The sequence below is a fragment of the Dissoconium aciculare genome, assembly GCF_010015565.1.
Source record: "Dissoconium aciculare CBS 342.82 unplaced genomic scaffold K489scaffold_1, whole genome shotgun sequence".
NCBI lineage: Eukaryota > Fungi > Ascomycota > Dothideomycetes > Mycosphaerellales > Dissoconiaceae > Dissoconium > Dissoconium aciculare.
This window is the reverse complement of record NW_022984951.1, coordinates 1,128,148-1,144,051: the sequence shown is the minus strand read 5'-3', so window position 1 is coordinate 1,144,051 and position 15,904 is coordinate 1,128,148. Positions and strand designations below refer to the sequence as shown.

Here is a 15,904-nt window from a genome sequence, read left to right as displayed (position 1 = left end):
AGAAAAATCAGTTGCAGGCATTGATAGCCTATCCTTCGTTCCTCGGGGTTGTCATTGCTGCAGCGTAGATGTAGAAGTTCGAATGTTCAGGCCTTATGATAGCTACAAAAGTGACTTGATCTCTAGGTATATGCAAACGGTATCGTTGACTTACGACCATGATTGCAGCGCTATGTGTCGAGGCTGCGAGCTGTGAATAGATGCCCTGCGTACTTCATTCGAGGCTGCTACTTCTATGTGCCATTGTTGCCTGATTGGCTTGTGCAGCTTGCGCAGAGATCTGGTACTGCAAAATACTGTACATCAGAACATGTCACTGTCAACGTGGATTATCCACCCCTCCGACCACGCCCATCATGTCCGGCCTGAGGAATTGAAAGACGAGCTTTGCAGCTGACGGTCATTTCACCACGTCGGATCGACACCACGGCCAAGAAGTCCGAAGACGGGAGAGCAATTCGGCTTGAGAGGCTTGGCGAGTGCAGATCATCCTGAGCGGAATTAATGATCGCTTCCAAGCTTGCTATGCTTGCGGAAAATTGTAAATGCACCTGCGGTGGCTGTAACTAAGGTGAGGAGGAGAGGCCGCTACTGTACATTGACGGACAGACGCCGCTCGATCGTCGAGGGGCTCACTACAATATGTGCTCGCGCGCGGAAAATTCAGCAATCAGGTAATCTATTATGAGCTGCCTAGGTATTCCTCGTTGTCAAAGTGATTTTCGACATGTAGACGAGGACCACGCGAGCTGGAATTGTGGAGAGAGCTCGAGCGGCGAAAGCGGGCAACCCCGAGCGCGAAGTGATCATCGGAAGCGCACAGCGAGACTAGAAATGGAGAGTCCTTCTAGATTCGTCGTTGCGCCGCCGGTTACATCGGTGAGCGAGTGGTGGTAAGCGAAGGAGTCATACAGTATGATGTTCCTACTGCACAATATGCGTGCCCATAGTCGAGTTTTTATATAGAGCGAGTGAAGAGGAAAGGCTACAGGCGGAAGAGGAGAGCCTCGAGCTGAGCCGAATGATGACAGCATGAGATGTGGTGAGATAAAACAATAGACGGGAGGATGAAAAGGGGCTGCGATGATGCGACACTACACACAACAGAGATCGGATGTTGGCAATGAGACGGGCACACGGGGTCGGGCTGGAGCCGAAGCTGACGACGATGCGGATGGTGCTGCTGCTGTAGAATGATGCGGATGATGCTGATGAAGGATGATGATGATGATGATGATGGATGCGGGCGATGAAACACGTGCCAAGCATGCGTTGGATCACCTCGAGAAGGTTGGAACGTTCCATCATTGTCTTTCGGCGACACAACGGCGGTACATTTGAATTCATACAGCAGAGATTGACACTCTGACCTGACACACTCTCTGCTCTGACACAGACACCAGGGAAAAGGGAGAATGAGCCGCCCAGGCGGGCCATGTGCTTGGCTGGCGCACTTGGACTGCACGGCAAAGTCTAAACCCCAGCAAACTACCTGCCCACCGTTCAATCTCGTTAGTCCTGATCTTGATTAGTGCGCATCATGAGGCTCTGACGAGACACGTCCCCCCCGAAAAGTCAAATTGAATTCCTGGAGTCTGGAGCGGAGATGGAGAGAACCCTGAAAATTGGAGGAAAAATGTTAGGCACCTGCATTGTCCATGCTTCTTTCATGTCCAGCTCCCTCCACTCTTGCGATCAGCCCGGTGAGGATCGCTCATCCAGATGGATGGTCTCTGATACATGTACATACGGTGCTGCACTGCACTTGCTTAGTCCCATCCGCATCAAAGTGGAGACGATCTTGAGTGGAGAAAGAAAGGCTCGGCAAGACTCACGGCGTTTTAGAAGCATTCGCGATACTTAAGACGAGACGCTGCCAACACACAATGCAGATGCAATGGCAATGATGGTAATGATGAGTGTGCGGTTGTTTGAAACCTCCAGCGCTCACGGTGCTATGGATTTCTCTTGTCCTTTCTTGGTGGGTCGAGGGAGGTTTTGCCGTGCGCTTATCGCAGTATTTCCGCACCGAACGACTGGTCGCACCATTGCCCATCGAGTATCTTTTCGCCTGGACCTCGCCCCTGCCCGGTTGGATGGGATCCGGTTCCACTCGTGCAACGAAGAGCCATGGTCAGAACATTAAATTCAGGAATGGAAATTTCTCTAATCATCGTCGTGGACGAGGGGACCCAAACCCGTCACGGGGCGCGATCGGACAAAGACAATTAACGGACCATTCTCGGTACCCCATCAGTTGTAGTAGTCCTCCCAGTGTTGTAGACTGTCACACTGTCCTGATGGTGTACTGGACATGGAGATTCATCTCTTCTGCCGATGTGATGGCCTCGACGGAAATAATAATCTCTATTTAATTAATGTTCACTCCGCCGTATACACGTATACCTCTATCGTCTTCACCGATTGCCCTGCTCTCATTCATCCTGAACTTGTACTATACATCCTCCAAGGCATCACAGACGTGCTTGTTTTGTATCATCATCGCAACCATCCACAATCGGCGTGAATATCATCCGCTGTTCGTCATCACACAGTGACTCAACATACGGCCACATCCGCTACCTTTCCGCCAGCTTTAATAACAGCCCTGGAGGACATCCGCAATCATCATACCACACTCAGCACAGAACCTGCCAAGCCATCTCACATCCTGCATCGCGCCGACTTCTAACAAAGACATTTGTCGATCGTCGTCACAGTTTTTTGTTGTTGGCAGGGCACATGCACTGAAAGGTCGTGACATCGTCATCAGCATTGCATCGACCGCAGAGCCGCATCTGAAATTTGAAGACGCCGCTTCCCTGCTGCAAGGCATCGCATCCTTCAGCAAGTCAATTAATTCTCCTCCATACACCCATTCGCTGCGGTCGGAATAAACATAGCGACAATCTATCAATATATCACCTGCAGCATACATCCCGGAGTATCGACCCGGAGTGGGTATCAGAATAAAAGCTTGCGTTGACTCACAGCTCAAAAAGCCTGCTGCCACCGCATCATTGCTTGCTGCAGTGCGCATCCCTTCTAGACCGGAAAGCTACGCGCTTAGCATCATCCACCAACGCGCGCCGGCTCACAAAGTTGCTGCCCGTTCGCCCCCAGACCTGCGCGCTATCGCCGCTCGCCGCCGCCGCCGCTACTGCTGCTGTTCCCCAGTTGTGAGTGGCCCTGTCAAATCGCAGACATGCCGCACGCAGTCTCATGGGAGGTCCTCTTTACCTCTTCAGCGGCCGCCGCTTCACATCATCATAATCACCTACCCTCATCACACCTCGACGGAGACGTCTCTCCCACTGACGTCGGCAACGTGCACATCGCTGGCAAATGCTCATGCGTCCTGGAAGATAATTCCGACCTAGGCCAATTCCGACGTCGCCAGTCACAACAGGCTACGTCCGTAAAGTCCGACATGGACTTCAACATCACTTCCGCCGCGCGACGATCGAGGAGCTCAACTAGCAGCGATGTGTCGCGGTTCGATGATAAACAATTCGAACAATTACGCACACATCTGACCAAAACATTAATCAGAGCGCCGGCAACATCAGCACCTGCCCCGAGGAGCGAGGCTTCCTCCGAGGCCTCATGCGATGCGCCGGACTTGCCAGCGCCCGCACATCACCGTGGCGGCTCTCTGGCTGCCGCCATGCAGGGATCCCTTCAAGGCGGTAGCATTGCCCTCAATGATACGCCGACTTCTACTGCACCAAACAGCCCTTTGATCAGCGCATCGACATCCAGCGATGGTCCACCGTCCGTTACACTCTCCGCACCTGCACTCCGTCCGCGATCAGGCTCCGCGACGCCACGTATACGGCCCACGACTTTGGACATTCCTGGTCTGACAAAGAGCAAGGTATCACCTGACGGTAGGATATCTCAGCGCGATGTCGGTAGCAAACTGGTCATCGTTATGGTAAGTCGTCGCGCGACTTGGATATTATGAGTCACCTTTATTGACCAATTCCCCAGGTCGGTCTGCCCGCGAGAGGAAAGAGTTACATCACGAAAAAGTTGGCCCGTTACCTGAATTGGTTACAACATGACACACGGATATTCAACGTTGGCGAGCGTCGCCGTACCGTTGCTGGTGGCCCGCACACCTCTGAGAAGGTCCTATCTTCAACGTCACGAACGCCAGCTTCTGCGGTCCCTCCACTACCTGCAACAGAGGCGGCGAAGGATGCGCCCACGCCCACGAAGATTCTCCTGAATGGCGAGGAGCAGCTCGAAGCGCCATCGGCTGCAGATCTCGCCTCGCACAAAGTTGACAGCTTTCTCGATGCTAAAGAGACGCTCGCCAGTGAAATATTTGCCCAGGATGCTCCTGCAGCGGAGGAAGAGAATATGGAGCACAATTCGGGATTTTTTGATCCTTCCAATCAACGCGCATCACGGATTCGCGAGCAGGTCGCTCGTGAAACGCTTGATGAGCTGCTCGACTACATCCTGGTCCAGGGCGGCAGCGTTGGTATCCTCGACGCCACCAATAGTACGATGGAGCGGCGGAAGATGGTGATGGATCGTATACGAGAGCGCGCAGGCCCACAACTCAACGTCCTATTTCTTGAGTCGCGATGTGTCGACAAAGAGCTTCTCGAAGCAAATATGCGATTGAAGCTCAACGGTCCTGATTATCGCAACAAGGATCCTGCCAAAGCTCTGGAAGATTTCCGGAAGCGAGTGCAAGAGTACGAGAAGGCATACGTGCCGCTAGGACAATACGAAGAGGACAATGACATGCCATACATCCAGATGATTGATGTCGGCCGAAAGGTCATCAGCCATCAAATCAAGGGCTTCCTGATGGCCCAGGCCAACTACTATCTACTCAACTTCAACCTCACACCCCGACAAATCTGGATCACACGACACGGTCTCAGTATGGACAATGTTTCTGGCAAGATCGGAGGCGACAGCGAGCTGGCCGCAGAAGGTGTGGAATATGCCAAAGCTCTAACTCGATTTATGGATGAGCGACGGCGAGAATGGGACATGAAGCAACAAATCAGCCAGGAGAATACTCATTTCCCTCCCTTGCCTGGCGATTCTACTCCACCGAATCCACACTACCACCCCCACGCGCAAGATGTCAATGGTCGAGACATTCCCGACACGGCATCGCTCGAGGTTTTCAACCAAAAAGCGTTCTGCGTCTGGACGTCGATGCTCAAGCGCAGCATTGACACTGCTCAGTTCTTCGACGAGGAAGACTACGACATCAAGCAGATGCGTATGCTGGATGAGCTCAACGCGGGCGTCATGGAGGGTCTCACATACTCATGCATCTCCAAGCAATATCCCGATGAATACGTCGCCCGCAAGGCCGACAAGTTGCACTATCGCTACCCAGGTCCCGGCGGCGAAGGCTACCTCGACATTATCAATCGCCTGCGACCAGTCATCGTCGAGCTTGAGCGGATGACTGACCATGTGCTCCTCATCGGACATCGCAGCGTCGCCCGTGTCCTGCTGGCGTACTTCCTCGGCTTGGGCCGTGAGGTCGTCGCCGACTTGGATGTACCGATCGGCATGCTCTACTGCCTCGAACCCAAACCTTACGGCGTCGACTTCAAGGCCTATCAATGGCAGCCGGCGCAGCAATGGTTCACTGAAGTGCCCGACTTCAAACTCAAGCGCGCCGCGCACGACATGCAATAATTGCAATGTCTTTCATATTCTCTTTCGCTCGTTGACATGATGCTATCGTCACTCCCCTCGATGGCCATTCATTCAGCGCGTCCATTTTCTCCTCATCATCGCTCTAGCGCGGCGTTTTCTCTCCGGCGCCACTTGGCCCTCTATCGTGGTATCCAGCGTCATCCTTCATGCCGCTCTACTTTTATGTTCTTCCTCACAAGCGGTCACCCACCCCATGATCGCTCGCCGTTCTTCGATTCGGCTCGGGGACATATTTTCCTGTTTCCTGACACTCACTCCACTCTATCTGGTACGACTCCGCTCCACTTCATGACGACTAATCTTCATTTTCACTTTTTTTGGGAAGGCGCGGGATCACTTTTTTGTGTTTGGTTTGGGGGTAAACTCGAAGCGCGAATGGGATGATATCTACTTGTTTACTTTTCTATTGCTTATTCTCCCGAACGGTTGAGAAATCCTCTTTTATCCAAAGCGATGCATGTTGGGATCTGGGATGGGATTTGTTTGGTTTTTCGGGAAGATGATCTGGCTCTTCTTCGTGTCACACAGCGTTGTTGGGAAAAGGGAATCATGATATCTCGACGTATTATTGTTTTGTTTTTCTATTTTTTTCACTTGCTTCCCGGAAATTTTCTCTAGATACCTACCTACCTACCTAGGTAGGTAGTAGACCAAATGCCGTCGCTGCTGCTTCGAAAGGAGCGGCCAAACGAGGGCCTTTTATCCTACCGATTCTCCCGAGTCCGTGTTGTTCTGCTTTCTTTTTCTGGAGGTTTGATCCCCAAGATGTCAGGTGGGTTCCTTGTTCTATGTCGCTCGGTTCTAGAAAAAGAACCTCACTTGAGACGGGAGTGGAAAACCAAACGAAATTGAAGAGAAGGCGCGCAAAATATGAGTCTCTTTCTATACCTATGTATGGATGGGCGGCCAAGAATAAAACCCAAGGATACTCCTACAACGCATCGGAGGATGGATGTTTGGCCCATGGCTTCGACGCATCTATGCTGCTTCCGCGACCATCACTTTTGGGAGATCCTCGCCTGTTCTCCTAATACGAAGTCTTCGTGCTTATTTTTATGCTGCACACCCGCGCTCTCATTACTCGCTCCCATTCGACCAGCTTTGCGCACCATCGCATGTTATTTGCGTCGTGTTCGTCGGTTACGACACATGCTGAGGACATCGTCTCGAGTCTCGCTCGTGTTTGAGAGTCGTTGTAACGGCCGCAGCATCGTGGATTTTGGCAGAAGTCAAGGGCGCAATGCTCACTTGACGGAATGATTTCGTTGGGCGAGTCCCCTCGAACCAATTGAAGCTGGTTTGGTCGAGAAACGAAGCTTTGCTCATGAAGGCGCTTGCAATGGAATGCCTTTGGAGAGTCTCCGTGTATGAGGAAACATGCACCAAAGGTCACCGTCGCCAGGCGAATGTCATTCGTGGAAGCGATGCTGGACATGAGCACGACGCATGCAGCCAAACAATCGCAGCCACTCGTGCTGCTCTCGATATTATCAAGTGATGGTGAGCATGCGCCTGTCTCGCGCCCTCTTAGGCCTCGTGTAATCGGAGACAGATGCCAGCAGTAGAGCTGCTACTGCGTGTAAAGCACCTAAGCTTGCTTTCCTAGGCGCGTGTTGCATGTTGAATGAATAGGGCTGAAGATGATAGAAGCGACATCAGCCCGTCATCTGCACTTCCCCCTGTGCTGTGCCTGCTCCGCTTGTGCGAGTTCCGGCCTGGCTATCATCCTGGCTGTCTTCGTCGTCATCAAGCTCGTCACTGCTCGCTGTTCCTGCGGGCTCCTTCTCTACCTCCTCCAGTATATAGCCCTCGGTCCGGTCAACCAGACTGCAGTAATAATCGACCAACATTTCCGGGCGGGGGACGATTCGCCACGAAACACGCTCCAAGAACTCCAGCTCGAGCGTAGCCAGCTCGGAGACCGGGATACCGCCGATTCTAGCGTACGTGGGGTTGGTCCAGAAACTGTCACTCAATCCTTTGGCCGCTACTGTTCCCGCTGTGATCAAGAAACGATGGACCGTTAGACTGTTGATAGTGAAGTTCGGATAGTCGGAGCACAGTCGATCAATGTAGAAAACCATGCTCAACAAGATCGGAGGCGACAGTGTAGCATGTTGGATGAGGCGCTGTAAATAATCTGCGACTGATATGCCGGGCGGGGCGCGTGAATGGAATCGAGTGAGTCGGCCGTCGCGTAGAGGGATTTGATCGTTGATTCGAATGAGCTCCATGAGCATATTAGCTACGAGTGCGCCCAGGTCCTTTGGATTACACGTCTCATATTTTCGTGGCATGATCTTGAGCGTGCCGGGAGACGGCCGTGATCGTTTGGGCGCTGCAGAATGCCCATGAGTGGATCTGGCTTCCTGTATGACCGGTCCCGGTCCCGGTCCTGTTGATGACGAAGCCGCAGCAGCACCAGTATTCTGGCTCGAAGTAGGGTGCGACTGCCATGTCGAGGACGATGCAGTCGAGTTCTGCGCAGATTGTGACACAGATGGCTGTGGCACCTGAGGTTGTGCCTCCACCGCGGTACTCATGGAGTTCTGTAGCGGAGAGCCTGTTGATGTCGCTACCTCCTTCCTCTTTCTTGCACTACTTCCGGATGCCAGATTGCGGTTGGCGGTGGGCGGAAGACCGTCCGGACTGTATTGTGTTCCTGCATCCACGTACCCGCTAGGTCCAGCCGCGGCTAGAGCGGTGTCGGTCTCGACGGCCGGCACGCTGCCAGGTTGATGCAGTGGTTGCTTTGGGCTGGAGTGTGTTCTCGAAGCAATTGCGTTGGATTGCGGCGCATTGAAAACACGCCGAGGTGAAAGTGTTGGCGAAGGCCGTGATGGTGGGCGTCTGGTCGTGGTAGCTGGTGGGACGTATGAAGTTGTGGTGCGCGGTGAGCGGGTGAGGAAGGCAGCAGGTGAATGCGCAGGTGAAGAAGCTGCAGTCAAAGAGGAGGACATGGGTGAACCTAATCCGGATAGTGAACCTGTTTGAAAAGGCGAAAGAATATCCAAGCAATCCGACCGGGCCACAGTACTGCGTATACTGTGTGGTGGTGAGTGGGGATTGCAGTGATGAAGAGTCGCGAGCCGTCAATACTTTAAATTGTCCGCCGCCGCCGCTTGCTGGCGGGCTAAAAACAGACAGAGGGAAGGCGGGGAGGGGCTGGTTGAGATTTTCCTACACTGCTCGGAATGAGAACACGTTAGCGGAGGAAGGTTTCTTGCTTTTTAAGAAACGTGCGAACATATTAGATCGTGTCAATCATCGCACGATCCGTCCACAGCAAGAGTGCTGTAACAACACACTCGAGTCGCGACTATGCGCTTGCAGATCAGTCGCTCTCCCAGGGCCAACCAGCCCGCCCGTCAGCCCTGCGGTGTGCGTCCATGATCCCTGTGTCCATCTCGTCGCTTTTGTTACCGTGGGAAGAACTGGGCGAGACCAAAATACAGTACATGCGGGCAATTTTTGTGCCGGCCGATGGTGATGCGAGCAACTGGGCGACGGCGAACGAGGGAAATCATGCACTTACCTGGTCAAAGTACCTGCAGCAGTGATGTGCCGATGATGGATCGAAGTCGTCTGAAGAAATCACCTTGCAGTAGTGGACCGCTACGCGTAGCTAATGAGAGGGCGGATTTCTCACACGAGCTTCACGGCTGCTGCTGGGACTGGTGCTGCTGGTCGGTGCGGGTCGTCCGGTGCCAGCGAGCGATGACGACAACTTCGCTTCTTCTGTGTCGGTGATCAAGAGGGAAATTAATGAACGAAGCCCTCCTGACTATGACAAGAATGATATGGCGTTCAATCGTTGGCTTAGAAAAAATCCGCGTAAATGTACTTGAGCAGAAGATTGGATGCTGGAAGTTCGAGATGTCTCAATGCTTCTCTGCTTCGTGAACGACACACTTGGAGAGGTAAATGTGGGCAGTGGACAGTCGCACCCCGTTATCAGTAGTCGACGATAAGTTGGAGGCAGTGATGCTTCCGCTCAAACAGATGCTCGGTCAAACTTTCGCGGGCTATGGTGATGAATGTCCGCAACTGTCGATAGAAAAGAGCTTTGATTCGTCTCGTGTATTCATCCCTTCATGCGGTTGCGAAAAGATCTTTTCAATAAATTGCAGAACTGAGACAATTCACGTTGGTCGATCAACTGCCGCGGTGTTGCAAGTAATAAAATATGTCTGAGATGATGGCGTAATGGACGATCCCAATGGTTGTGCAGTCATTATCATTACTATCATACATGCAAAAGCTGCAATGAATGCAGTGTGATCTTCATCGTGTGTTTTATACACCTCTCTGTCCCTGTGACGGTGCAAGAATGGGGGAGGAAAAAGCAAAAAGCAGGCTATGCGCTCACGTGCGGCAACGATTCCGGGCTGGCTTGGTCTGGATGTGTGGTCCTTGTTGATCAGTGATGGTGATGATGCTGGTGGTTGTCGGATGCCAAGGGCTACAGTATTCACTGCCTTCAAAGGTTGGTAGACTCTCGGGATGTGCAGACCACTGCTGGGTCTGGTTCTAGAATCGAGTCTACTGTGCTTGTTGTGATTCGCACGACTGCACACGCTCTGGACAGGGCTTTCCCGCTGCTGCATCTGACGGCCTGTGACGGCCTTGACGGCCTTGACGTTGCCGCAAAGAACTTTCTTGCTGTTGATCTTCCTGGGCGAATCCATGGAATTCTTCCACCAGTCTTCCGGGCAAATCCTTGCCACCATTCGGGCGATTCATTCAGTCGAGCGTGTCGAGTAATGTCATGCTCATGGCCGTTGGGGTCTGCAGTACCATCATCGTCAGCCCTTGGTTTTTGGGCTACCTAGTATGATCAAACATGGCGACTGTCCCGGCTTTCAGACGAATGCGATCTCGCTGCACATGTGCCAAAGCATGTCTGCATGCCTACCTACCTAGGTAGGTAGGTATGTGTCATAGCGACTCATCACATATGTACAACCGGAGAACTTTCTACGCATCGAGATGCCCTTTTTGATGACCTGCAGATGAAGTTCACATGCCTCGCTGCCTCTCGTGTCATACCTAGGTATGCTTTAACGACGGCATAGGAGTTTGATGTCCCTCATAGTTCGTGGTCTGCCCAGGAAAGGGACCAGAGGTGCTCCATATGGAGGGTCGTCTGGCTATCAGACTTTCATGGGAAGCACCGCGCAGACCGAGCAACTTCTACCGAGGGTGCGCCTTCCCGCAAGGAATTCGATGTATAGCTTTCCCCGTACCCTACTGCCGGGTCGATGCTGGCAATAGAAGACGACCTCGGGAATTGACAGATCAAGCCTGCCTTCATTTGGGAGTCTTGGTTGCTCGATCATTTTCAACACTCATCATGTTCAGGGGTGTCTCGTCGTTGAAGCCAATGTCCTGTGCTGTGTGGTGGGGTTTGGTTGGTGCAGTGTCAAATTGCCCGCCAGCCCGCGAAAGGTACAGTAGTAAGGACGGCTTATCAATGCATCGAGGAGCGAGCTTGGAAGTTATTATTCCCATTTCAACCCCGATAGACAGCTCGAGCCTAGGACCTGCTGTATCGATGTGAAATAATTACCAGCTGCTCTGCACGTCTGTGATTACAATCATCATTGATGACACTCCCCACTCATTGGGCTTTCTGTGCGGGCGTGCAGGTGAAATCCAGGGCGACGGTGCTTACCTACCTAGGTATCTACTATTTACATCGTGATGAATGGAGGGCAATCGCGAGCACAACCCTGGAAAAAGCAGATAGATATTAGGTGGGTGCTGTATTGTAGGCGAGTTTTGCCTGCAGTCCAGCGCTCAGGGCTTTGACTGGTGCACCTGGGCACCATTGATATTGAGAACCGCCCGGTGGTGATGGGATAGCCCGCGTGGACTGGAATCTCACGTCACACACGCACACGCTTGCCGCGGTCGCTCCCATCGCGGTCTCCAACATTGGCTGCACTCGGGGCTGTTTGTTTCCATGCTGTATGATATTCGCAGAATAAGTCTACATCCTCTGGGTTCTTGAGACCTCATCGCAATCTCTCTACTAAAATTTGATCTCATCAACAGTGCAGCACCTTAGCCGATCCATATCCACTGCAGCACACTCTGGTTCAATCGTTCCCGGACATGCCTCTGAACACGTGACCTATCGTGCACAGCAGAGATCCCGGACAGGCAGCTGTGACCGGAGCCTGAGAACAACACCCATCGGCGAAATGAGCAACATGGTATCTGGTGTATCCACAGAAGCTATTGATTTGCTCTCTGATGTCACAGCTCCGGTCGAGCAGCGCCTGGATGTAGCCAAAAGGCTTAAGAACTACATCATTGGGCAAGATCTCCGCAAGGAGCAAGCCGTGAGGGGCTCCATCCTTCCAGGACTGATCCGAATTTTAAAAAACATCCCGAGATTGTACCCTGTACGACGATCTGAGTCAACAGACGAGCGGGCGGAACATCATGTCGAGGTAGAGCAGAGCAACCCATGGACGCCGAAGGACGATCTTTCTCTTCAGGCTGTCCTGATTCTAGGCAGCCTAGCAGCAGCAGGGCAGCCTTTCCTGCGACCTCTTTGTGCTATCAACACGCCCAAGCTTTTAGTTGAAGCCTTGGCCGTAGATGTCCCTTCCAAGATTGCTACGGCTATCCTCCAAGCTATACATAATCTCGCCAAATTTTGGTCCGCGGCTGGCGAAAGCCCAGTAGAGGGCTGTGATCTCTGGCATGCTATCTTTAGTGAGGGCCAGATGGACGCATTTGACGTGCTACTTCGCCAACCCACCAACTCTTCTGCTGGACGACGACAGGTGCAGCTAATCGCCGACATCATCGCTTTGCCTGCCGACGATCATCGCTGTCCCAACGAGCATAAAGCCTGGCCGACGACCGTATTCTTCATCGATACATTGGCCTCACTACTAGCGGCTTACGCCATCGATGCTCGGCATGTCTTGATAAAGAGCATTTCTGCCAGATTACCGCCAGCGCCACCCAAATCAGTGGTCCCGAGCATTATTGCAGCAATTTCAGCCATTGTGTTCGAATCTACTTGGTGCGCTCATCGCTTTATCCTCTCGGCCTCCGTCAGAGAATTATTCCTTAGCCAGGGCACAGACGAACGAGAATCGTTTGGCCCGAAACACGGCTTCCACAATGGACACGAAAGCCTCCTGCCTCCCATGTATCTTGCCGCATCCCGCTCTGTCACACATACATCACGTGAATCCGCCAATTTTCCCGCTTTGGCTTTTTATCAAAGCGAAACTGCTGGCCCGGCTCGATTTGATCATCTCAAGCCATTGATCTCGGACATCGACCATTCCAATGCCGTCTGCAGTTGGCTAATAGTATTAGCTCGTTCATTCCAGGGCATGGACCGACTCGCAGCTCTCAGGCTTTTGGCTCACGTAGTCAACGCTATTCGTGCGGATCCGATGGGTAACCTGCATAAGACGGAGCATGCCCAAAAGACTCGCGAGCGCGAGCGTCAGCTGGCAACCCTCGCAATTCCTCTCGCCATCTCTCTAGTAAAGCGTGCAGCTGGAGCTTCACCGTCAGATGACGGTGATGATGAAAATCTCACCATCGATCTTAGGAGCCAAGCGTGCTCGGTACTCGCTCTGTTGGTATCGAGTAGCAGAGAACTGCAAGTCGCATCCGCACAGTCGGCGGTATTCAAAAGCATATGCCCTTTGTTGAAGAAAAGCTTCAATGCTATCACTCCCGCTAAGCAAATGTGGTCTGCAAAGGCCATTCCGGCCGTGACAGAAGATACTCCAGAACACTGCCGGCTGGGTGAGAGAGGTATATCGGACGGACTGATGCAGGCTATGCGCTGTCGACACGGTGCTTTGACCGCGATCGCAGCCCTGACTGATCATGAAGATAGCCTCCGGCAGAACGTCATTGACGAAGGGGCAATGAGCTTCATGGTCGATTCCCTCAAACCTTTTCCGAGTGTTGGCCCGGGGTCAGACAAGGCAAGCTTACAACACCTCATGCCTGAAGATGGCAATACCACACCTGTGCTCATCGCTGCTTGTCGTGCCGCGCAATGTATGGCCCGCAGTGTGAGCGTGCTTCGCACGAGCCTGGTCGATGGTGGTATTGTATCGCCATTGTTGCGTCTACTTGTCCACAAAAACGTGGATGTGCGCCTCGCGACTACAGATGTCTGCTGCAATCTGGTCCTCACATTTAGTCCCATGCGAGAAGAGCTAGCGGCGGAAGACGGTCAATTTGTCACTACTCTCGCTGCACACGCACGCTCTGGTGAGACTCCGGAGCTTCGCATAGCAAGCATGTGTGCCCTAAAGAACCTGGTGCATGATTGCAGCAAGGAAAAGAAGATTGCGATACTGGACGAATTGGGTGTATCATGGTTGATCGGGACCATTGAGGGTGATCAAAGAGATGCCTCCGCTATCAGCAATCACGGCGGAGTCAGCGTTGGCCTCAGTACGGCCAATGCAGCTGGTGAGCAGGTCGATCTTCTGAACCCCTCGACGATGGATGTGGATGATGTATACAACGACGAGGCCATGGAAGGCGGCTACGATGATCAGATTGCGGACGAAGATGATGATCAGGCCACTGCGAGTCGGGAAGACGGCGAAGTTCTCTATGACGAAGCCTCGAGCACACATTATCAGGATTCTCAGCTACGCTCCACTCTGCAGGCGCCGCCACGCGTCTTCAACCCTAGACGCTATCTCTCCTCAATCCGTCAATTCGAAGAAAATCGCGAGTATGCCTTGAAGCGAAACGAGGCTGCAATGCAAGCCCAAGCACTGGACTTTATCCGTAACCTGATACATGGCAATGATGCAACAGCTTTGATCGACCATGTTACTCAGCAGCTAGGCCCAAACCGACTCATCGAGCTGCTTACAGCCAAACTCATGCCAATATCAGATGTCAAAGGCTGGCCCGGTACAAGTGCGACAGTGCCAGTCTATAATCCTACGCCGCTCATGTTGTCCACTATACACGTTTGTGTACACCTGGCCACCCTATCCACTCACCATCGTTCTTTGATCATGAACCACCCCGCTTTATTCCGCGCACTTCTTCCACATCTTCGTCATAGCGAGGCTCCTGTACGATCGGCCTGTCTCTGGGTCATCGCCAACGTCACCTGGTCGGAAGACGAGAGCGACCGTCTTGATGCACGTGCGCGCGTTGCCACGCTCCGGTCCATGGGCTTCGAAACTGCCGTCAAGTCAATGACTGACGACCCGAGTCTCAATGTGCGAGAAAGGGTCAAAACCGCTCTCGATCAGTTCCGCGTCAGCGGTGGTCTTACCTAGGAGGAAATAGTCCTCGACCCTGGAACTCGCGACCCTTTGCGACGTCGCTCGAGCTCCGATCCTGTTGGCGGCAGGCCGAACGATGCCTTGGGGTATGCGCACATGCCTATTCTACCCCCTCAATTGCTTGACAGCCTGCGCCTTCGACCACATTTGGAAGCCATCTTGCCAGATCTTGCAGAGGACGAGTACGATGTGCCTTCGTTTTTGGACCTTATTATCATGCATCATCCGAGAGACTCTCCCGAGAACCCCGCCGTTGCTCTAGTTTACCATCCGAATGGTCTTCATGAGCCGCCGATGGACCGCTTTTTCCCTTTAATTCACCTACGACGCCCAGAATTCCGCCACATGGTCGCACTGGACACGCCCAAGGGCACGGCTTATGTGGGTAGCGATGGCCATGTGGACGGCGTCGACTTGTTGTCCCCTGAAGAGCGACCGCTCTGGCGGAAAATCGGTATGGTTGAGCTGGCAGCACGGTTCTACTTTGGCCCTTTACACGCCGAACTCGCGATGGATCGCAGCCTCCATCTGCGCCATTACGACATGCATCATTCCACACTGTCCACGCGAGAGGGATGGGTCAGAAATTGATTTGACGCCGGAGCCTCTCGTGGTTGCATTCAGCAATGTCAACTTATGCGCCGCTCTACAAGCACATTCATTTTGCGAGATTTTGCCCAAGCGCTCTCTGTTTCAGGCGTGTGCCTGAGCCGAGTTCGATGCCCTTCGCAGACCTCTAAGCTCCTCATTGACAAGACGGGTTTGTTGGAACTTGTATAGTACATTCATTGACCGGAAGGTCTCGGTTATTCCGTAACTCAGTGTCCGTGCTTACAGATATACACCGAACCTGCTCGAGCTCTATGTCTGGCGGCTTGCCGATCATTCGTGTCATT

The 15,904-nt window shown here is 52.8% G+C and overlaps 6 protein-coding genes across 6 annotated transcripts; 3 read left to right on the top strand and 3 right to left on the bottom strand.

Annotated features, from left to right (window-relative positions):
• Positions 1-660: 660 nt before the first annotated feature.
• Positions 661-1,566, bottom strand: K489DRAFT_11905 (uncharacterized protein). Its single transcript, XM_033598953.1, has one exon. The coding sequence runs from the start codon at positions 1,435-1,437 to the stop codon at positions 925-927; it is 513 nt and encodes a 170-aa protein (XP_033464316.1). The 5' UTR covers positions 1,438-1,566; the 3' UTR covers positions 661-924.
• A 1,300-nt stretch (positions 1,567-2,866) lies between these two features.
• K489DRAFT_11828 (bifunctional 6-phosphofructo-2-kinase/fructose-2,6-bisphosphate 2-phosphatase) lies at positions 2,867-5,919 on the top strand. Its single transcript, XM_033598950.1, has 2 exons — positions 2,867-3,937; positions 3,994-5,919. Exons 1-2 carry the CDS (start codon positions 3,206-3,208, stop codon positions 5,680-5,682), a joined length of 2,421 nt encoding a protein of 806 aa, XP_033464315.1. The 5' UTR covers positions 2,867-3,205; the 3' UTR covers positions 5,683-5,919.
• A 1,574-nt stretch (positions 5,920-7,493) lies between these two features.
• On the bottom strand, positions 7,494-8,036 carry K489DRAFT_307611 (cyclin-domain-containing protein; the record flags this gene model as incomplete). Its single annotated transcript, XM_033600596.1, has 1 exon — positions 7,494-8,036. A coding segment is annotated over one exon (543 nt), but the record flags the coding sequence as incomplete, so codon positions are not given.
• A 1,809-nt stretch (positions 8,037-9,845) lies between these two features.
• Positions 9,846-10,433, bottom strand: K489DRAFT_366453 (uncharacterized protein; the record flags this gene model as incomplete). The annotated part of the gene is made up of 1 exon (XM_033602777.1): positions 9,846-10,433. The coding sequence occupies one exon, from the start codon at positions 10,431-10,433 to the stop codon at positions 9,846-9,848; it is 588 nt and encodes a 195-aa protein (XP_033464313.1).
• A 1,485-nt stretch (positions 10,434-11,918) lies between these two features.
• K489DRAFT_310295 (ARM repeat-containing protein) lies at positions 11,919-15,002 on the top strand (the record flags this gene model as incomplete). Its single annotated transcript, XM_033600694.1, has 3 exons — positions 11,919-13,100; positions 13,146-14,216; positions 14,283-15,002. 3 exons carry the CDS (start codon positions 11,919-11,921, stop codon positions 15,000-15,002), a joined length of 2,973 nt encoding a protein of 990 aa, XP_033464312.1.
• A 102-nt stretch (positions 15,003-15,104) lies between these two features.
• K489DRAFT_405995 (uncharacterized protein) lies at positions 15,105-15,599 on the top strand (the record flags this gene model as incomplete). The annotated part of the gene is made up of 1 exon (XM_033607206.1): positions 15,105-15,599. The coding sequence occupies one exon, from the start codon at positions 15,105-15,107 to the stop codon at positions 15,597-15,599; it is 495 nt and encodes a 164-aa protein (XP_033464311.1).
• Positions 15,600-15,904: the final 305 nt, after the last annotated feature.